A 22949-nucleotide genomic window follows, 5' to 3' on the forward strand; every position below is an offset into this window, starting at 1 on the left:
GCTAGAAAAGTGACAACCTGGGCCTCGCTTCAGATGGGCTGCGATGATCCTCATACTTGTAACCAGAGGAGGGCTAGAGAAGTTGCAGCCTCCAACTGCAATAATCCTCGCATTCTGTGTCAGAAGAGCAGATTGCTGAGATACCGCAACATTCAATCACTAACATAGCAATTCTTCATTTCTATATTATAACTCATGACTGACCTCCATGTCCATCAGGGACCAAAACCTATTAAGAAAGCAGAGTTGCTTACCTGTAACAGGTGTTCTCCTAGGACAGCAGGATGGTAGTCCTCACAGATGGGTGACATCATCAGATGGGGCCCGGCGTGGAAAACTTTTGTCAAAGTTTCTAGAACTTTGACTAGCACACTGAGCATGCCCAGCATGTCATTATTCATGCGTCCACATGGGGTCCCCTTTCAGTCTCTTAACATAGAATTCACGAGCAAAAAAATAAAATAGCAAACTGTAGGAGAACCCAACTCTGTGGGGTGGCGGGCGGGTTTCCTGAGGACTAACTCTTCTTTCTTCTAGGACAAGCAGGATGGTAGTCCTCACAGATGGGTAAATACCAAGGTACAGGCTGCTCCTGGTGGCAACCATGACCAACAGGCACCAAAACGGGTGCCAACGGGCACAAAAATAATAACTATGGTCCTGTTGGTAACTAAGGGAGACAGCCTGAACCCGAACAATGGGCCCTAGGTAGGGAGAGTTGGGTTTAAGCCTGGAAGAGACTGCGAAGGACGGATTGGCCGAAGCTCCTGTCTAGCTGAACATCCTTGTCCAAGCAATAGTGGGTCACAAACGTGTGTAGAGAACTCCATGTCGTAGCCCTGCAGATGTTGGCGACTGGAACAGCCCGTAAGTGGGCTACCAACGCCGCCATAGCCCTCACAGCGTAAGCTTTGACTCGGCCTCCCAGCTGAAGGCCCGCTTGTGCATAACAGGAGATAGAATCTGCTAGCCAATTGGACAGGGTTTGTTTGCCCACTGCAACCTTTCTTGTTGAAAGATATGAAGAGCTGAGTGGATTGCCTGTGGCCTGCTGTGTGTTCTAAATAGAAGGCTAAGGCCCTCTTGCAATCCAACATGTATAGAGCCCATTTGCCCAGATGTGAATGGGGCCTCGGAAAAAAGGTGGGCAGAACAATAGACTGATTGAGGTGAAAATCAGTCACCACCTTCGGAAGGAACTTGAGATGTGTACGCAGGACCACCCTATCATGGAAGAACTTTGTATAGGGCGGGTACGTAACAAAGGCCTGAAGTTCAGTAACGCTATAAGCCAAAGTGATCACCACCAGGAATAGAACCTTCCAGGGGAGGAACTTCAGATCGCAGGAGCGCATAGGGTCAAAAGGATCTTGCATGAGCCACGCTAACACTACGTTGAGGTCCCAGGTCACAACAGGAGGCTGGGGCTTCAGTTGAAGCAGGCCCCCGCAAAAAAGCATCCCTCTATGGGTTGCACAGAGATGGGCGTGCCACCCTGATCAAGGTGGTCTTCAGCCCAACTTCAGAGAGGTGCCACAAATAGTCCAACAACCTCGGAGGTAAATGGATCTAAGCCATGACCCTCACATCAGATGGAAAACCTCCACTTCAGTCGAAGGTTTCCTGGAAGCTACCGGCACCTGAGGCACGTCGTCAGATAAGACGAGGGGCTGCAGGACTAGGCGCTCAACATCCAGGCCGAGAAGAATAACACTTGGAGGTTTGGAGGTTGCAATCTGCCCCGATCCTGTGCTATCAGATTGGGCGCCATCCCCAGACTGATAGGGTCTCTGACTGACAGGTCCCGAAGGAGTGGGAACCAGACTTGTCTGGGTCAGAATGGGGCCACGAGAATCATGGCTTCCCAGTCATTCTGGAGCTTCAGAAGAGTCTTCATGACCAGCTGAAGAGGAAGATACATGTACAGGAGACCTGTGCCCCAATGGTGGGCAAAGGTGTCTGAGGCTGGAATTCTGTCCATCCTGAATAGGGAGCAGAAGTTGCTCACCTTGCAGTTGCACAGGGAGGCAAAGAGATCCACATCTGGAGTTCTCCACTGATTGAAAATCCAGGCTGCCACTGCCAGATTTAGTGACCATTCATGTGGCTGAAACGCACAGCTCAAGCAGTCCGCAACCACGTTCATTGCTCCGGCTAGATACATCGCTCTCAGGGACATGCCCTGTGACAGAGCCCAGGACCAAATCTGTTCCGCCTCCTGGCAGAGGAGGAATGATCCCATGTCTCCCTGCTGGTTGAAGTACCGCATGGCTACCTGATTGTCTGTCTAAATCAGGACTGCCTTGAGGAACAAGAAGTCTCGAATCACCCGAAGCTCCAGGAAATGTATCTGGCATAGAATTCCTGAGTTGTCCACTGACCCTGCGTGTGGAGGTTGTCCACATTGGCCCCCCAACTGTGGGGGGCGGGGCAGCCTGAAAAGGGGTTCCCTGCTCCAGATTGGAGATTCTCCCACCAGGACAGGGAAACCTACAGAGGTGGCGTGATGGGGACACGTACCTCTAGGTTCTGGGACGACTGTTGCCATTGCAACCGTAAGGTCCACTGGGCTCTGCGCATGCAGAGGCGGGCAAACGGAGTGACATGGACAGAAACAGCCATGTGGTCCAAAATATGGAGCAGCAGATGAGCAGGAACCTGTCGTTGGTTGCGGACCAATCTCGCTAGCAATGACAGGGCAAGCGCCCGATCAAGAGGCAGAAATGCCTTGGCCTGAATCGTGTCCAGTCTGGCTCCTATGAAGTCCAGGCGGGGCAACAGGCAAAGGTGGGACTTTGGGTAATTGATGACAAACCCCGGAGTTTGCAGCACTCACATGATCAGACTTAAAGAGTGCAGCGCTCCCTGCTGGAAGTTGCTTTTGACCAGCCAGTCGTCCCAAGTATGGGAACACATATACCCCCTGACATCTGAGGTGTGCCCCCACCACTGCTAGGCACTTGGTGAAGACCCGAGGGGCTGAGGCCAGGTCAAAACGGTAGATCTCAATACCGGTAGTGAGCTTCTCCAACCACAAAGCGAAGATAGTTCCTGTGACTTGGGAAGATTGCAATGTGGGCATAGGCATCCTTCAGGTCAAGGAAGCAGAGCCCATCTCCTCTTCTGAGGAGTGGAATCAGGGTGCCCAGAGAGACCATTTTGAACTTTTCCCTCTGAAGGAATTTTTTCAAGGCTCTGAGGTCGAGAATGGGGCGTAGGCCCCCAGTCCTCTTTGGTATGAGGACTCGGCCTATTGGCAGAGGGGAACGGGTTCTACTGCTCCTGCCATTAGAAGGGCGGAGAGCTCTGTCAAACGTATTTCCTGTGGAGCGGATGAACGCCACGATGGACATGGGGCAAAGTCCACAGGGACATCCCTGAAATTCAGCCAATACCCCTGGTGGATGATTGAGAGAGCCCACTGGTCCAATGTAACGAGTGGCCAGTGGTGGGCAAAGTGGCCTGCCTCCAACTAGAGGACAGGATGGCGGAGGTATGGCATGCTCCCTTGTCCCCAGTCAAAACCCCATGGCGGGCGCTGCTGGGGGGCTGGTAGTCCGTTGCTGTCGAGAACGACCCCTGGAACCAGCACAAGGTATATGTGCCGAGGAGGTAGGAGGGTAATATTTCCTTTGACGGTAGGATTTCCTCAAACCTTGTCGCGAGGACGTCCTGACAGAGGATGGCGCATCGGAAGCTCTAGCCGATAGCTGTTGAAGAGTTTCATGGTGGTCCTTCAATTGGGATACCGCATCCCTGACCTTGTCCCCAAAGAGATTCTCTCCCGTGCAGGGTAGATCAGTTAGCTTTTCCTGGACCGCCGGCCAGAGGTCTGAGGCATGGAGCCAAGCCATCCTGCGAGCGTCAATGCTCACTGCAGCTACTCTTGCTGCTGTCTCAAAAACTTTGTAGGTGGACTTCACCTCATGTTTTCCCACCTCCAGACCTTGCTATATCACCGCAGAGAATGCATCTTGCTGATGCTGTGGCAGGCATTCTGAGAGCTCCTGGACCTGCTTCCACAGCTTACGGTTGTAATGGGTCATATACAATTGATAGGAGGCGATGCGGGTGATGAGCATAGTGCCCTGAAATACATTTCTACCTAGGACATCTGGTGCTCTGTGAACCCGGCCCGGAGGGGCGGAGGCATAGGTGCGGGAACGCTTGGCTTTTTGAGAGCGGACTCTATCACCACTGATTGGTGAGGGAGGTGGTGCCTCTCAAATCCCAGTGCCTGTTGGACCAAATAGATGGCATCTGCCTTCCTGTTTACTGGAGGAACTGATACCGGATGTTCCCAAATCCGGAGAAGCTCCTTAAAGATATCGTGGACTTGAGAGAGAACCAAGATGGCTGCCGCACCATAAGCACAGAAGCCTCTCTGCTCCGCGGGTTTTCTTGTTAGAATCCCTGCCTTGTTGTATATTGCCTTTATTTCTCTGATGCCTCACTCGAAAAGAAAGGCAAGGATTCGTGAGATCCTTACCTCAACTCCTGATGCCTCCATGCGACAAACGCAGATAGAAGAGGTTTTTCAGACCATGCAGCAGACACATGGAGGGCGAGGCCGCTGGTGTTGCTGACGGGAAGCGGCCGTCAGACGCCCAGGCCGAGGAAGTGACACTCAGCCCCGGTGCACCAACAGTTCCCTTCTTGTCCTACAGGCCCCAGATTGAAGGGGAGATGGAACATCTAAGAACACCGCCGCGGCTACAACCATCTGAAAAGCCTTGGAGACTTCCAGAGAAGAGATGGGAATTTTCCATCGACTTCGGAGAACCCGCTAGATTTGGGCTCCAGGGAGAACAAGGATGAAGCACGGCGAGTGGATCTAGGCAAGGAGGGCCTCATGGAGACAAGAGGTAAGGAGACTGAGATACAAGTAGTATTAAATACTGCATTGGAAATGCCGGACAAAATAACCCTTGCTGAAATTTGGAAAGTTCTTACAAAAATGAATACTTCTATGAATGATTTAACTAATGCTGTAAAATGTAACATGGAGGTAACACATAACCTGGAAAATAAGTTACAGATGGTTGAAAAGTCTCTAAATAAAGCTGAAATGGAAATTAAGGATATAAGAGAAGTTCAATTTAATTTAATAAAATTCGAGGATTTGGTAACGAAGAGGATGGATTTCTTGGAAAATGAGATAAGGAGAAATAATCTAAGATTTCTTAACTTTCCTAAAACAAAATGGGCGAACCCAAAGATCTCCTTAAAAGCTATTTAACCAATATCCTGGGTTTTTCAGAAAATAATTTGCCTGAGATTTCCAAAATCTATTACCTCCCTGGCAAGGAAGTAAATCTACAACAAGAGGAACGGAATAATACTGCTTATGATAATCACACAGATTTTTTGGAAAAATCTTAAGAAGCCAAGATTGAAGCAAGGGCAACTTTGTTTGTGACCTTTATGCAGGCTCTGGACAGAGATAACATACTGAGATCATCATTCAGGAAACTACAACAGCTTTTCTATGGATATCAAATAAGAGTTTTTCCTGACATTACAAAAAAGACGCAGGAAAAAAGGAAGTCCTTTCTTTCAATGAAAAGTGAGGTGCTCTCGCAGGGTGCCAAATTCTATTTAAGGTTCCCTTGTCGGTGTATACTGATATATCAAAATGATAAATATATCTTTTCAGATTCACAACTACGCGTATACTTGGACTCACACTCTTAAATTGCTCTATGAGGGGTTGGTTTATGAAAATATCTGCTGCATGACATGGTGATACAGCTTATTATTATTATGATTACTTGCTTGTGAATCCACTTGTTATTTGGTTCTCCCACTATTCTTACAATATGTAATTAATCATATTTCCTGATTTATATATTTGAGTCACCTGTATTTTCACTTATTTTCTCTTAACAATGTTTTCAATGTATTTGCAATTGAAACTTCAATAAAAAAAAAAAAAAAAAGATATCATGGACTGGGACAGCCACTATCTCCTTTGGGGCATCGACAAACTGGAACACTTCCAGCATCTTATGTCAAGCATCCTCCTTTGTGAGGAGCTGGAAGGGGATAGCTTCAGCCATGGCCTGGATGAAACCAGCAAAGGAGAGATTTCCGGGGGAGACCTACCCCTTTCATCTGGCAGCAAAAGTTCTGATAGGAGATCACCGGGGTCCTCAGAAGAAGACTCTGAAGTATCATCTCGCTAGGGGTCATATAGGCCCTCCTCCTTGCTAAGGTCCCTGGGGGGCCTGCTTGAGTGGGCCCTGTCCAAGCTCCTTGGTCTGGGCACCGAGGGTTCTAGTAGCCTTGAGGGAGGCAAAGGCACTGCTGGTAAAGAGGTTCTCGATGCCCCAGGCACGGGATCAGGGAACTCTGGTTGCAGACCAATGGACCCAACGGTGCTGGTAGCTGCAACAAGTTTTCCTCCTCGTAGGCCGCGATAATGGGAATTGCTCCAGAGGAGGGCATCGGTGGCCGTTGGGGAATTGAGGGTCCCCGAGGTACCAGTTGCATTGGAAGGACACCGAGAAGGACGTCCACTCTAGCAGGAGCACCAACAGAGACAGTGCAGGCTCCGGCACTGGGAGTGGTTTGATGACCCGCAGGGCTCAGAGCATCACACTCTGTACCCTGCGGTCTAACTTCTCCTGAAAGTCTGGTGAAACTAGGAAAGATGGAGGAGGACGAGGTGTCACTGGAACCTCCTCTGAGCCTGGTACCGATATCAATGGGGAATGCCTGGGACTCCCAGGTCTGAAAGAGGATAGGGCCTCCTCACCATAGGGTCACTTTGGTGGTGGCACAGCAGCTGCCGGTGCCGCACCCAGTTCCAGAGCCGTGCACAGACCAGTGACCGTGCTTGCGGGACTTCTCGCAGTGCTCGGCCCAGTTTTTCCCCGGTGCCAAAGAAGCTGAAGATCCCAATGTCTTTGAGAGCGTCAACAGCAGAGGTGGCCTATCGGCAGCCCCTTTTCCTGGATGAACTTGCTGGAGGAGTGGATAGGGACAGGATATTAAGCGGCCCCTAGGCGTAGACGTCTCCGATGCCGGCGTGGATGGAGTAGACTTATTTATTTATTTAAAGTTTTTGTATACCGACATTCGTTAAGAAAACATCACATCGGTTTCCATGGAACAAAAAGTAGCCAACAGGGCTTTACAATGAAACTGATAAAAGAACTAGTGAGGGGGAGGGGAAGGGGGGAAGAAGGATAAGGGAAACCAAGGTAATGCTGTACAAATAGGTAAACTGTTGGAACCTAACAGTTTCTCCATATTATCCAGCCAAGCACAACAGCCCTTGGGGGTCATCTGATCGCACAGCTGACACCCTCGAACATGTGCAATGCCCCCAGGCAGAGAATGCAAACCTAGTGCAGATTAGTAATAGACATGGTCCGCAGGCACTGGAGGCACCGCCAAAAAACAGACAATGCCATGAAAAACAACCAGCGAGCAGTCGATGGCTGGTGGCCACTGAGGAGTGAAGCACTGGGAATAGACCACAAAGAAGGTAAAAATAAACCTACCACGCTGGCAGAGGCACAACGATTGGAGAAGGGGGACCCGACCCTGAAAACGGGAAAAATGTGAAGAAAGAAATTCCAATAAGAGCAGAGCTCCAAACCACAAGGCCACTAACACTGTGGGGAAAAAAAGAGACTGAAGGGGGACCTTGCTTGGACACGCGGATAGTGGCATGCTGGACATGCTCAGTGTGCCAAAGTTCTAGAAACTTTGACAAAAGTTTTCCGTGCTGGGCTCCATCTGTGAGGACTACCATCCTACTTGTCCTAGGAAAAAATAACATTTGCTTTATTGTTCAAAATTTTTTTTTGCAAATTATAGATTAAAAAATACAGAGAGACGACCTGATGTGAACTGAAAACACCTGGTCTCTTCTGTTACATGGTATTTAGAGGACCTTGTTGGATAAGCAGCAGAGTTTTCGAGTCTGCACCCAGAGAGCACACTCAAAACTATATCTAGCAATATTAGCACTGAAAGGTGGAAAAACTAAAATAAAGCAATGTTTTGCAGCTGGTATAATACAAACAGGAACCCTGATAACACATTTAACCAATTTTATTTTCTGTTTTGAAGCCATTAAAAATACAAAATACCACCAAACGTATAAGGAGGCATTAGCAGTACCAAGTAATCACAATAATAAAATATAATTGTTATAACTGCAGTAAAAAAATTCTCCATCCTCAAGAAATTTCTTCTGTCACAAATATATTGGCCTCCTGTAGAAAAATAAACATTAAAATGTCAACTAAAAGATTTCCTTTTTAACAAAAAACGGTATTCTGATAGCAAAGTCATATATTGAACTTCTGACTTCTAAAATAGTTCATCTCAGACCTGCCCCTTATAACCAGGAATCCATCCTAAGCAAATAATGGGGTTACAAGTTTGCGCTATTTGATTTCAAGCGGATCGACCCATGATCATTGATGCTTTATAGGGAGGTTTGATTCCTTGCAGTGTGTCATAATGCATTTAAAAATTCTCCGCTGTAGTGCCTGGGGAACACGGGATTCATGAGGCCTAAAACTTTCACTAGAGAGCTGCTCCCCTTTGCAAACAGCTGGTCTGTTTAATGTAAGGCAGATTTGGAAACACACACGTAGAATGTAGACAGGCAACAAGAAAAGCGTACAAACATGTTGTGTAAAATACTTTATTGTTATTCTTTGAAAGTTTCAGGGTTGGTTTGTTTTATTCTCAGGTTGCATATCTGTTTAAACCTGACATCTATTTCACTAGCTGCCAAAACAGCTCCAAAAATATCTACTTTCCTTTTGCAAACAGCAACAATAGTCCAGTTGTAAGAACACTTTTATTAAGATGAGTTTGCAGGTGAGAAGCTGACCTCTGGTAGATACTTAGAGCATCAGACGTCACAACCCCAGAATCCAACAGCAGATATATGCTGTGTGTCTTAAAAAGAGTATTGGTTGCTTACTCTTCCCCCATTTATACATCACAAAGCATGTTAAAAGGAGGAAAGCATAAGAAGAGATTCATTATTGGGCTGTACAATCTGCTGCTACAGCATCATCGTATCTGAGCCGGGGCCTCTACCTGTGCATGGCAACGCATGCAAGTGAAGCAAGTCCCAAAGGTTATCATTGCACCCTGCCTTAAAGGGAGCAACGGACGTACCAGTAATTCTCACCGGCTTTAAACAAAAAAAATAGCATAGACCCTTAAAGGTAAGTCTCCTGGTGCCAGATTATTCTGGGTGTACCACACATCTAACAGAGCCTCATCCCACAAGTCCTCCTCCGCATGTCGTGCGTAATATGCAGCAGGTAAGAAACGGTCCTGGATGGACGTGACACTCTTGCAATGCGGAAGAGCTAAAACAAAGCCAAGGACCCTTAACGACTGACCTTGTCCAGCAGGGACCAAGAACTGTTGCACAATAACATGTGCTTTATTGTTTTGAGTGTTTTTTAAATTATAGTTGAAAAAAATAGAGACAACATGATGTGAATGCAAAGCATTTGTACAGAATTTGTTGAGATTCTTGATTAACCACCAATTTATTTTTTTTTGGGGGGGGGGGGGGGGGCAGTATGTCAGAAAATGAGGGAAGGAAACCACTCTTAGTAGGAGCTGTGGAGTGGGAGCACCCAGCAGACATTCTCCCACACTTTGTGCGCTGCTGCAGAACAAAACTCTCCCCTTACCACTGTAAAGCACGTGGAGAGCATTTGTGCCTTTTTATTTCTGAGGAGCAGGTCCCTATCCTGGAAGCACAGATTGCAGGGAAGGGAGGAGGATTCTTACTCCCCAGTATTTAAAAGCTTTCAGCAGATACAGCAGTAACTCCTTAGATAAACACATTTGCCAAGGGCATCCTGCTACCAGCAACTGGAAAGCAGATTTGCAAGGTAAGACACCAATCTGGGTTTAAGGCTACTTCACATTATGCACAGAGCCCAAAGGCCACCTTTATTTTCATTTCTAGTGGTCAATCAGCTGCCTAAAACCACTCGGGAACGCAGCAATGACCGAGGGCAGTCCAGGTGCCCCATCCTGAGATCCCGCAGGTACTTTATTCCATTTTTATAAAGTGAAAAAGCATTTTTGTGTTCCATGGTAACACTGAAAGCAAACAATCCTTCACTGAAACATGGTTTGAACAATGGTTTTATTTTATTTTTTGTCTTTTTGTTTGGATGTTCTCCTTTTACTGCTGAGGTTATCTGTGAGACAGAGGATAGCAACCCCCTACTCCACCACCAATTTAACATTGCAGTTGAATCTCAGATTCACATTTCCAGGCGCTAAAAGATAAAAACATTAAAAAAAAAAAAGAAGCCAGGTTAAACCCAGCCTTTGCTTTTCAATCCTTTCTACTGGACGCAGCAGTGTCCACCATTGGTGTCTCTGAAGCGTAGCCGCATCTTGGGTCGGTACTTCTCAAGGTACAGCAGCTGTTTGGAATTGAAGGCTCCCCTCCTCTTCCTGAAATCACACATAAATGCAATGTTTTAGCCCCTGCAATTCTGCTTTAAAAGCTCTTACAGTGCATGGGCTTGCTCTCTTGAAGGCTCGTGCTACCAAGCCATGACCCAGGAGCTCTGCTCTGCTCCATTACACGCCCACATCACCAATAAACCAACAAATACAGACTGTGGTAAAAAGCTCTGCTCCTCACCGCTCCCCTGTTCTGTAAGACCTTGGCTCGCCCCACAATCGGTTTGCTCTGCTGAGCATCCCTGGCTAACGTTCATTTACAGGCTGGCTTCCTGCATTTCTAATGCATGCTTGGCGCCCTCCAGTCTGCTATTACACTTGCTAAGCAAACTTACTATATCCATCTGGCAAACACCTTTGCCTCTCTCCTCCCCTTTTCTCTCTGCCCAGTGGCTGATTTCTTTCATGACAAGGTTCACCTGCTTCAGCTGGAGTTCACCACCCACCTCTTCCCTTCCGCTGTGCTTTCTTCCTTGTATGAAGTCACAGAGAAGGAAACTCCTGCTTCCCAGGACTCCATTTTATATGTCTTACAGAACCACATGCTAGAAAAGCCTTTCCCCAGATACAGGAAAATTGGTTCTTACCTGCTAATTTCCATGCCTGCAGTACCACAGATCAGTGCAGACTGCGGGGTTTTGCCTCCCTGCCAGAAGATGGAGACAGAGAACGTTTTGCAGACACTGCCTCTTAACCCGGTGTGCCACCAGCAGCTCCTCAGTATTACTCAGTACCCAAGCAAAATTATTATAACCAGACCTATTAAGAAATTTCCCCAGAACGAGCAGAGGAAAGAGGAAAAACTTTGTATCTGAAAACAAACACCCATGAGAAACCCATGCCATTCTTCAGAAATCCTCAGAATCAGTATTATAAACTCTTGAACGGACTCTTTTCTCTACCATCAGGTGGGACTCTGGACTGATCTGTGGTATTACAGGAACAAAAATTAGCAGGTAAGAACCAATTTTCCTTTCCATTTACATACCTAGGATCAGTCCAGACTCCTGGGATGTAGCAAAGCTTCCCTAACCGGGGCGGGACTGCGAGAGTCCCGCTCGAAGTACACTTGCATCAAAATTGCTGATGCCTGAGGCCTGGACGTCCATTTGGTAGTGTCTGCCAAAAGTATACAAAGACTTCCAAGTAGAATGAACCCTTAACCCCTCCGGGATAGGACAACCTTGACAGCAGTAAGCTGAACTAATAGCTTCCTTCCCACCTCGCAATTGTGGCTTTTGAAGCCTTTTGTCCCTTTTTTGCACCACACCATAGCACAAAAAGGTGATCTGACAATCAGAAACTGTTCATAACCTCTAGATAGTGCAACAAAGCCCTTCTGACATCCAGACGTCTTAATTCCTTCGCATGAGGAGACCCCCACCTCCAGATCAGTAAAGGCCGGAAGCTCCACTGACTGATTTAAATGGAACGCCGAAACCACCTTTGGCAAAAAAGACGGGACCATATGCAAAGAGCCTCCGAAATCTGCAAAAATGGATCCCTGCACAACATGGCCCGAAGTTCAGACACCTTGCTACCAAAAACACCACTTTCAAAGTGAGATCCTTTATGGTGACCCTCTTAAGAGGCTCAAATGGTGCTTGACACAACACCTTAATGATCAAGCTAAGGTTCCAAGGAGGACACACTGTACAAACGGGAGGCACAAATGCTTCGCCCGCCCCCCCCCCCGGGAGAAAACTCACCACATCCGGAGGGAGACACCGAACCTTGCCCCACAAGCAAGCCAAGGCCGAGACCTGCACTCTCAGGAAACTAAAGGATAAACCCTTCGCTAGGCCTCTTTTCCGGCACCGGTGCCGGAAGTAATTAGCGCCTACCTTTGGATCGGCGCTAATTTCTGAAAGTAAAATGTGCAGCTTGGCTGCACATTTTACTTTCTGTATCCCGCGCACATACCTAATAGGGCCCTCAACATGCATTTGCATGTTGAGGGCCCTATTAGGTGCCGCGGGTTGGATGCGCGTTTTCCCTTACCCCTTACTGAATAAGGGGTAAGGGAAAACGTGTGTCCAATAACACACTAACAGTGCACTGTACTGCATCGGCCTGTCTGAGAGGCATCAATGACAGCGGCCGGCCTGAGAGGCATGCGGCACTCTCTCCACAAGTAGCACATCTTCCGGCCCCCGGCATGGCTGTGAACGGCTGACCATGCGGCACCCAGCAGAGCCAGTGCGCACCTGGGAGACTCCCCAAAAGAAAAGCCTGCGCACCGAAAGCCTACCTCCCCACAAACTGCTGCCACAATCAGGGAACAGTTCCAATAAGCTAACAGAAAAAAAACCCAAGTCTTCCCTTCTCTCCTTCCCCCCGCCCAATAACATTAGCAACCAGGATTAAAAGAAAAAGCAGAAAACTATCTAAAGACTTATCTGAAGGTAGAAGAGGCTTCTCTTCAGGCTCGAGGGTGAGGGAACTGGACCACCAGTTGTTACCCCCGGTGTGGATCAGTGAACATCCACGAGCACCGGAGGGTCCCCAGCCCCTGCTCATCCTCCTCTAAAACCAGGAGGGATGGTCCCACCAGGACCTGCCAACCTCCTGGGAGGGAATCCTTCCAAAGGCTATCCTGGGGGTTTTTTTTTTAACTAGGCACAGAACTGCAGGTTTTGTATCTCCTTCATCTGCTGGAGGCAGAGAAATACTGAGGAGCTGCAGGTGGCACACCGGGTTAAGAGGAGGTATCTGCAAAACTTTCTCTGTCTCCATCTGCTGGAAGGGAGGCAAAACCCAGGACTCTGGAATGATCTGCTTACGTACAGGGAATGCATCTTGCTCGTGCTCTGGGCATTTTCAAATTCTACTTAAAAGCCTACTTTTTTTTTAGATTGCTTTTAAATCCAAAACTGCTGACTCTTTCAAATCTTATCCATCTCACTCTAAACATGATTACTATAATAGTGAAGTGACTACTACAGATTTGTCTTGTCTGTGTCTGAAGTAGACTGCAAGCTCCTTGGAACAGGGACTGTCTCTTACTGTACCCCACCCTGAGCACTTTCCTAAGGACGGAAGCAATAAATAAATGTGTCTGTCCAGCACGGCATGTTAGCAGTAGTATTCGCCTGTTTTGTGACTGGCCCCCCCGCTCAGGGTCAGAGTGATTGTCGACATCTCTTCACAGTGCCATGTTGCGTGCTCTCTGGTAATATGCAGACTGCAGGAAGCACAGCTGCTAGCAAGATTATCAGTTATAGTCTGGGTACTGGATGAATTGCAGCTTATTTTTAAATGAACTGATCACTGACAGCAGAATGTGGAAAAGGTAAATTTGTGCATCACCAAGCAAAGAGCATTCTGTCTAATTTCACTCATTGTTCTCCTAAACCTGAAACTTATGTTTTCTATTACAGAGTTTGCTTTTTTTTTAAGTGTAAATCAACAAGGCATTGCTTGAAGGAAGTTATATGCAATTTAACAAGCCTGAGCAGCAGCCCGTGTTATTGCATTCCTCAAGGGAGAACAGTGCACAAAACAAGTGATCATATCTGATAACCTCAAGGTGTCTAACACAGGCAAGGCAACATGAAACGCCAGAAAGATGCTTGGCTGCATAGGGAGAGGACTGGTCAGCAGAAAAAGGGAGGTGATGCTGCTCCTGTATAGGTCCCTGGTGAGACCTCACCTGGAATACTGAGACTCCACCTTCAAAAGGATAGAAACAGGATGGAGTTGGGCCAGAGGGAGGCTGCTAACATGGCCAGTGATCTTCATTCTAAAGCACATGGGGATAGACTTAGAGATCTAAACATGAACACCCTACAGCAGTGGTTCTCAACCTTTTTTTCGGCCGGGACACACCTGACAGATGGTTCTCACATGCGTGACACACTGAACATATGACCGTCACGTGGCTAAATATAAATATACATTCTGAATCCTCAGGAGCCCCCTGGACCCCCAACAATGGATGCAGAGCAGAACTAGGGCATTACCCGTACAGCTCACCATACAAAAAAGATATTCTGATTCTGATGACATCTCAGTAAAAGCAAAACAAACTCCCTTTACTACCAGGCGCAATATCCCTCCTTATGAAAAGACAGTAATTTACCACTAATGCATGTCCTATTGAGAAAACTCAACAAATAAGATTGATACAAATGCCTCCATGCTAGTAAAATACCTCACCTCGGTCACACACCCAGAACTGACCTTGATCAAGTACAGAAAGACCACAAATTATAAATATGGAAAGAGAAACTGGAATGGAAAACCAAAACAGCCACGCTGCATGCAGTGCAACCCTGGATAAATGGAAAGAGAAATATAGCACCTAACACAGTCCCAGGATCTGCAATAATGCACACAAACTAACCCGCACAAAGTTACACCTGCATTATGGATCACATAACAACCCTATCTATGAAAAGGCAACACTACAAATATTAAATCAGGTCCTAAACACTAATGCACCTTCTATTAGGAAAACAGAACAAGCCAAGCTGCTATAGATCCCCACACAGAAATAACTGTAAAACTATATTAATAAATGTTTCAAAACAGCTGATGAACAGAATAACATCCAACAATTAAAACTCATAAAAATTATTAAAAATTGTCCAAATATCAATAAAATATTTCAAAACAGCAGACACATCACATAATACCCAATAATTAAAATGGCAGTCAATCAAGAAAAATAAACTTAAAAAGCCACCTTTACTTATCCTCTCCAGCAGTTCTCCTACTCCTTTCCCTTCCAGGCCAAAAGCACGCACCAGAAGCAGCAGTGGCTGCTGAAGCTCTGTCCTCACAGTCCTCTTCCTTAGGGCCCACAAGTAGTCACTCACACACAGTCTGTCACACACATGTTCCCTCCCTGACCAGTCTCTCTCACTCAGAAATACGTCACCTCCCTGACCAGTCTCTCTCAATCACACACAAATGCTCTTGCTCCCATTCTACTACAATCCACAAAGCTGCCACTCACGCACCCAGGCACCCATTCTACCCCACACAAAAGCAAGTTTCCTATCTCACATGGAGCCTCTTCTCATTGTTTGGCCCAGTAAGCCCATCCTCTGCTCTTCAGCTGCCACTGGCCTGGCCTCCGGAGGGGGGGGCACAGCATCACGACTCCGCTCTTCAGCTGCCGCCGGCCTGACCTCCGGAGGGGGGGCACAGCATCACGACTCCGCTCTTCAGCTGCCGCCGGCCTGACCTCCGGAGGGGGGGCACAGCATCACGACTCTGCTCTTCAGCTGCCGCCGGCCTGACCTCCGGAGGGGGGGCACAGCATCACGACTCCGCTCTTCAGCTGCCGCCGGCCTGGCCTCCGGTGGCGGGGCACAGCATCACGACTCCGCTCTTCAGCTGCCGCCGGCCTGGCCTCCGGAGGGGGGGGCACAGCATCACGACTCCGCTCTTCAGCTGCCGCCGGCCTGACCTCCGGAGGGGGGGGCACAGCATCACGACTCTGCTCTTCAGCTGCCGCCGGCCTGACCTCCGGAGGGGGGGCACAGCATCACGACTCTGCTCTTCAGCTGCCGCCGGCCTGACCTCCGGAGGGGGGGGCACAGCATCACGACTCCGCTCTTCAGGCCCTGCAGGCGGTTCGCAGCATTACTCATCTATTAACTGCATCAGCCCACCTGGGGATGATCAATCCCCTGATAGGCCAGTCCCCCCCTGAGGAGCAGGGAAGCATAACTGGGGCCAGGGGACACTGTGCATCACGACACACTGCTGTGTCGCGACACACCAGTTCAGAATCGCTGCCCTAGAGGAAAGGATGGAAAGGGGAGATTATGAGAGACCTTTAAATACTTCCAAGGAATGAATGCACAGGAAGAGAGCCTCTTTCAGTGGAAAGGAAACTCTAGGTCATGGCAGCAGGGTGAAAAGGAACTCAGGAGTAATCTAAGGAAATATTTCTTTACGGAGAGGGTGGAAGATTAATGGAACAACCTCCCCGTAGAGGTGGTGGATAAAAGGACAATATCAGAATTCAAGAAAACGTGGAAAAAGCCCAAAGGAGAGGAAAGGACTCTAAAGCTGAACGAAGATGCTGATAGGTAGAATGGATGGGCTGTGTGGTCTTTATCTGCTGTTTTATTCTATGTAAGTCACTATACTTACTGCCTTATAAACTGGACTGCATCCTCATACTTCATGCCACACTCAATGAGAGCAAGTGCAACCAGCACCGGAGCCCTAGAAGAGAGTTAAGCTGGGTTTAATAAACACCTGGAGCCCCAGAGGAATTTGCTGTGTGAAAGACCCACATCCATCCAACACATTTTGGCAACACAGCATTTAAAGTAAATCCTGACCAAAGAACTTGTTATGCTAATCTTTTAAATGCAGAGAGTATGGAGGCTAGCAGACTGAAAGCAAGTGTTGCTTACCTGTAACAGGTGTTCTCTCAGGACAAGCAGGATGTTAGTCCTCACATATGGGTGACATCATCAGGATGGAGCCCAATCATGGAAAACTTCTGTCAAAGTTTCCAGAACTTTGACTGGCCCCTACCGGGCATGCCCAGCGTGGCACCAACCCTGCAGCCAGCAGGGGTCCCCCTTCAGTCTTCTTTTTTCCGCACAGCAGTAGCCACGCGGGTTAAGGAGCTCTGCAGAGATTCCTGACAGGAATTTTCCTGACGGAATTACTAAAATTTAATTTACCCCACAGGGGTCCCTCCTTCAACTTTTTCAAGTCGTGGTACTCCGGTAAGTTTTTTACTCGTTTTCCGTCGATTACCATCGAGTTTGGCCCTCGCGGCCTACTGGCCGTCGACCGTACCGTGGCTCAATTTTTTCATGGCCATGGCGTCGGGGTTCCACCGTTGCCCGGACTGTAATCGCACCATGTCCATCACAGACCCTCACAAAGTCTGTGTAATGTGTCTCGGATGTGAGCACGATGCCATAACCTGTACCAAATGTGCCCTTATGACACCAAAAGGTCGCAAGGCTAGAATGGAGAAGATGGAACTTCTCTTCCGTGCTCAAACCCCAACGTCATACGAACCGGCACCGTCAACTTCGCGCCAGCATTGACCTCCGGCTGGTGACCGTTCGGCATCGACGACTTCTCGGCCTTTGACACCCTCTACTCCCCCTCAAGACCAAGGGGATCGTAGAGATAAACATCGCCACCGGCATCGAAAGTCTCGGACCATCGAGGGAATGAAATCATCGACCTCGCCATCGTCCGAGCCGCCGAAGAAGCCCCGTCCAGAAAAGGCACCGACCTTTTCGGCGACCGGGTCACCAAGGCGACCCTCACCCGCCTTTAACGGTGGTCCCTCCGGCTATGCCTCTGCCTCCTCCTTCTGTTCCAGAGCCGGGGCTGCTTGCTCCAGGTCTCCGAGAAGAACTGGACCGGATGGTTCAGGAGGCCATTGACAAGGCGATGCATCGACTCCAGGTTGACAGAAGTGTTCCATGATTGGGCTCCATCCTGTGATGTCACCCATATGTGAGGACTACCATCCTGCTTGTCCTGTGAGAAAGAGATGCCCCACCTTCCCAGGCCCGCCACACAGTGCACGGCCGTGCAGTGAATATGAAGGCTAGCAGACTGAAAGAGATGCCTCACCTTCCCAGGCCCGCCACACAGTGCACGGCCGTGCAGTGAATATGAAGGCTAGCAGACTGAAAGAGATGCCTCACCTTCCCAGGCCCGCCACACAGTGCACAGCAATGCAGCATCCTGGCTCTTCACGAAATTTGGTTTTTAAGAGGTTTAGCCAGTCATCAACGATTTGAGTTGGGGGTGGGGCTCCATCATCAAAGGGCCAATCCTTGGGGGTGAAAAAGAGCATTACTGTCTGCAATAATCTGCTTACTTAACACAGTAGACTAAAATGGAAATTCAGTCCAAACGACAGCCATTTTCAAACAGAAGAACCTCTGGATCTCTGCAAATCTCAAATCTATTACACAAAGGGCTCCAAAGCAACAAATAACAGTTTTGCATTATGAAGATTTTACTGTAAAGGTTAAGACATAAGCCCTGCTTATTTCTTATTAAGAAAGGTTTGATACGCACATCCCACTGCCATGCTGCTCAGAGAAATGCAGAAATCATAACCTCCAGTTATGAGTTATAACAGCAACACTACAATTTTTCTATCAACAAACTACTGCAGTTCTGAATGAGGGGGCTGATAAAACAAGGAAGTAGGCGATCTAACAAAGCAACACAATCGATAGATGCCAAGGAATGTCTGTGCAGAATCTTTATTTGGAGACTTGTTAATGCAATAAAAAAGCCCGACTCAGGCCGAGTTTTGCCCTCACACTGGGGCTGCATCAGGGGCTCTATGAAATATCTCTTATGCATGTATGGAGGTTATCTCGTACCACTGAATTTGTCAGAAGGTTTGGGGTGATATATCAGCAGCGAACCCGGTCTTCTTCTGAACGTGATCAGGAGTTTGATGAAAACAGGAATCTTTAGAACGCTGCAATGTGCGCCAAAACTGTCGTCCCTCAAGGCTGTGGGCGTAGGGATCAGGCGCCCCATCATTTCCAGCCAGGGCATCACCTGCACCCTTGCTGCTTCCCCCCCACAGAGATTTTGCTTAGCATTCTGTATTTTGGTTTTAATTTGATAGTGTCAGTTAAGTCTGTGTGATTGACACTGACGAACAACAAGAATGTGTGCAGGCTCTGAGGATAAGCAACATAAAATCTACTGCGCATGTCTTGTCAGAGGGAAGCACACTGCTCCATGTACAGGAAGTGCTGAATCTTACAGCAGAGTGAATATGTATTGTATTGTTGAATTTATCTACTGCGCATGTCTTGTCAGAGGGAAGCACACTGCTCCATGTACAGGAAGTGCTGAATCTTACAGCAGAGTGAATATGTATTGTATTGTTGAATTTATCTACCGCGCATGTCTTGTCAGAGGGAAGCACACTGCTCCATGTACAGGAAGTGCTGAATCTTACAGCAGAGTGAATATGTATTGTATTGTTGAATTTATCTACCGCGCATGCCTTGTCAGAGGGAAGCACACTGCTCCATGTACAGGAAGTGCTGAATCTTACAGCAGAGTGAATACGTATTGTATTGTTGAATGTATCTACCGCGCATGCCTTGTCAGAGGGAAGCACACTGCTCCATGTACAGGAAGTGCTGAATCTTACAGCAGAGTGAATATGTATTGTATTGTTGAATGTATCTACCGCGCATGTCTTGTCAGAGGGAAGCACACTGCTCCATGTACAGGAAGTGCTGAATCTTACAGCAGAGTGAATATGTATTGCATTGTTGAATGTATCTACCGCGCATGCCTTGTCAGAGGGAAGCACACTGCTCCATGTACAGGAAGTGCTGAATCTTACAGCAGAGTGAATATGTATTGCATTGTTCAATGTATCTACCGCGCATGTCTTGTCAGAGGGAAGCACACTGCTCCATGTACAGGAAGTGCTGAATCTTACAGCAGAGTGAATACGTATTGTATTGTTGAATTTATCTACCGCGCATGTCTTGTCAGAGGGAAGCACACTGCTCCATGTACAGGAAGTGCTGAATCTTACAGCAGAGTGAATATGTATTGCATTGTTGAATGTATCTACTGCGCTTGTCTTGTCAGAGGGAAGCACACTGCTCCATGTACAGGAAGTGCTGAATCTTACAGCAGAGTGAATATGTATTGTATTGTTGAATGTATCTACCGCGCATGCCTTGTCAGAGGGAAGCACACTGCTCCATGTACAGGAAGTGCTGAATCTTACAGCAGAGTGAATATGTATTGTATTGTTGAATTTATCTACTGCGCATGTCTTGTCAGAGGGAAGCACACTGCTCCATGTACAGGAAGTGCTGAATCTTACAGCAGAGTGAATATGTATTGTATTGTTGAATTTATCTACTGCGCATGTCTTGTCAGAGGGAAGCACACTGCTCCATGTACAGGAAGTGCTGAATCTTACAGCAGAGTGAAATGTATTGTATTGTTGAATTTATCTACTGCGCATGTCTTGTCAGAGGGAAGCACACTGCTCCATGTACAGGAAGTGCTGAATCTTACAGCAGAGTGAATATGTATTGTATTGTTGAATTTATCTACTGCGCATGTCTTGTCAGAGGGAAGCACACTGCTCCATGTACAGGAAGTGCTGAATCTTACAGCAGAGTGAATATGTATTGTATTGTTGAATTTATCTACCGCGCATGTCTTGTCAGAGGGAAGCACACTGCTCCATGTACAGGAAGTGCTGAATCTTACAGCAGAGTGAATATGTATTGTATTGTTGAATTTATCTACCGCGCATGCCTTGTCAGAGGGAAGCACACTGCTCCATGTACAGGAAGTGCTGAATCTTACAGCAGAGTGAATACGTATTGTATTGTTGAATGTATCTACCGCGCATGCCTTGTCAGAGGGAAGCACACTGCTCCATGTACAGGAAGTGCTGAATCTTACAGCAGAGTGAATATGTATTGTATTGTTGAATGTATCTACCGCGCATGTCTTGTCAGAGGGAAGCACACTGCTCCATGTACAGGAAGTGCTGAATCTTACAGCAGAGTGAATATGTATTGCATTGTTGAATGTATCTACCGCGCATGCCTTGTCAGAGGGAAGCACACTGCTCCATGTACAGGAAGTGCTGAATCTTACAGCAGAGTGAATATGTATTGCATTGTTGAATGTATCTACCGCGCATGTCTTGTCAGAGGGAAGCACACTGCTCCATGTACAGGAAGTGCTGAATCTTACAGCAGAGTGAATACGTATTGTATTGTTGAATTTATCTACCGCGCATGTCTTGTCAGAGGGAAGCACACTGCTCCATGTACAGGAAGTGCTGAATCTTACAGCAGAGTGAATATGTATTGCATTGTTGAATGTATCTACCGCGCTTGTCTTGTCAGAGGGAAGCACACTGCTCCATGTACAGGAAGTGCTGAATCTTACAGCAGAGTGAATATGTATTGTATTGTTGAATGTATCTACCGCGCATGCCTTGTCAGAGGGAAGCACACTGCTCCATGTACAGGAAGTGCTGAATCTTACAGCAGAGTGAATATGTATTGTATTGTTGAATGTATCTACCGCGCATGCCTTGTCAGAGGGAAGCACACTGCTCCATGTACAGGAAGTGCTGAATCTTACAGCAGAGTGAATATGTATTGTATTGTTGAATTTATCTACCGCGCATGCCTTGTCAGAGGGAAGCACACTGCTCCATGTACAGGAAGTGCTGAATCTTACAGCAGAGTGAATATGTATTGTATTGTTGAATGTATCTACCGCGCATGCCTTGTCAGAGGGAAGCACACTGCTCCATGTACAGGAAGTGCTGAATCTTACAGCAGAGTGAAATGTATTGTATTGTTGAATGTATCTACCGCGCATGCCTTGTCAGAGGGAAGCACACTGCTCCATGTACAGGAAGTGCTGAATCTTACAGCAGAGTGAAATGTATTGTATTGTTGAATGTATCTACCGCGCATGTCTTGTCAGAGGGAAGCACACTGCTCCATGTACAGGAAGTGCTGAATCTTACAGCAGAGTGAATATGTATTGTATTGTTGAATTTATCTACCGCGCATGTCTTGTCAGAGGGAAGCACACTGCTCCATGTACAGGAAGTGCTGAATCTTACAGCAGAGTGAATATGTATTGCATTGTTGAATGTATCTACTGCGCATGTCTTGTCAGAGGGAAGCACACTGCTCCATGTACAGGAAGTGCTGAATCTTACAGCAGAGTGAATATGTATTGCATTGTTGAATGTATCTACTGCGCATGTCTTGTCAGAGGGAAGCACACTGCTCCATGTACAGGAAGTGCTGAATCTTACAGCAGAGTGAATATGTATTGTATTGTTGAATGTATCTACTGCGCATGTCTTGTCAGAGGGAAGCACACTGCTCCATGTACAGGAAGTGCTGAATCTTACAGCAGAGTGAATATGTATTGTATTGTTGAATTTATCTACCGCGCATGTCTTGTCAGAGGGAAGCACACTGCTCCATGTACAGGAAGTGCTGAATCTTACAGCAGAGTGAATATGTATTGTATTGTTGAATTTATCTACCGCGCATGTCTTGTCAGAGGGAAGCACACTGCTCCATGTACAGGAAGTGCTGAATCTTACAGCAGAGTGAATATGTATTGCATTGTTGAATTTATCTACCGCGCATGTCTTGTCAGAGGGAAGCACACTGCTCCATGTACAGGAAGTGCTGAATCTTACAGCAGAGTGAAATGTATTGTATTGTTGAATGTATCTACCGCGCATGTCTTGTCAGAGGGAAGCACACTGCTCCATGTACAGGAAGTGCTGAATCTTACAGCAGAGTGAAATGTATTGTATTGTTGAATGTATCTACCGCGCATGTCTTGTCAGAGGGAAGCACACTGCTCCATGTACAGGAAGTGCTGAATCTTACAGCAGAGTGAAATGTATTGTATTGTTGAATGTATCTACCGCGCATGTCTTGTCAGAGGGAAGCACACTGCTCCATGTACAGGAAGTG

The 22949-nt window shown here is 47.3% G+C and overlaps 1 protein-coding gene across 1 annotated transcript in view; it reads right to left on the reverse strand.

Moving 5' to 3' along the window:
• Positions 1–8651: 8651 nt before the first annotated feature.
• The window catches only part of PTP4A2 (protein tyrosine phosphatase 4A2), a 45732-nt gene continuing 31434 nt past the window's right edge, over positions 8652–22949 (reverse strand). The window contains exons 4-6 of the mRNA XM_029619350.1: positions 18117–18247; positions 16582–16656; positions 8652–10461 (exon numbers count right to left, since the gene is read on the reverse strand). Of these exons, the coding sequence (XP_029475210.1) occupies positions 10350–10461; positions 16582–16656; positions 18117–18247 (318 nt within the window). The 3' untranslated portion in view covers positions 8652–10349. The remainder of the gene's footprint in view (positions 10462–16581; positions 16657–18116; positions 18248–22949) is intronic.

Source organism: Rhinatrema bivittatum, chromosome 11 (genome assembly GCF_901001135.1).
Source record: "Rhinatrema bivittatum chromosome 11, aRhiBiv1.1, whole genome shotgun sequence".
In the NCBI taxonomy this organism is placed as follows: Eukaryota; Metazoa; Chordata; class Amphibia; order Gymnophiona; family Rhinatrematidae; genus Rhinatrema; species Rhinatrema bivittatum.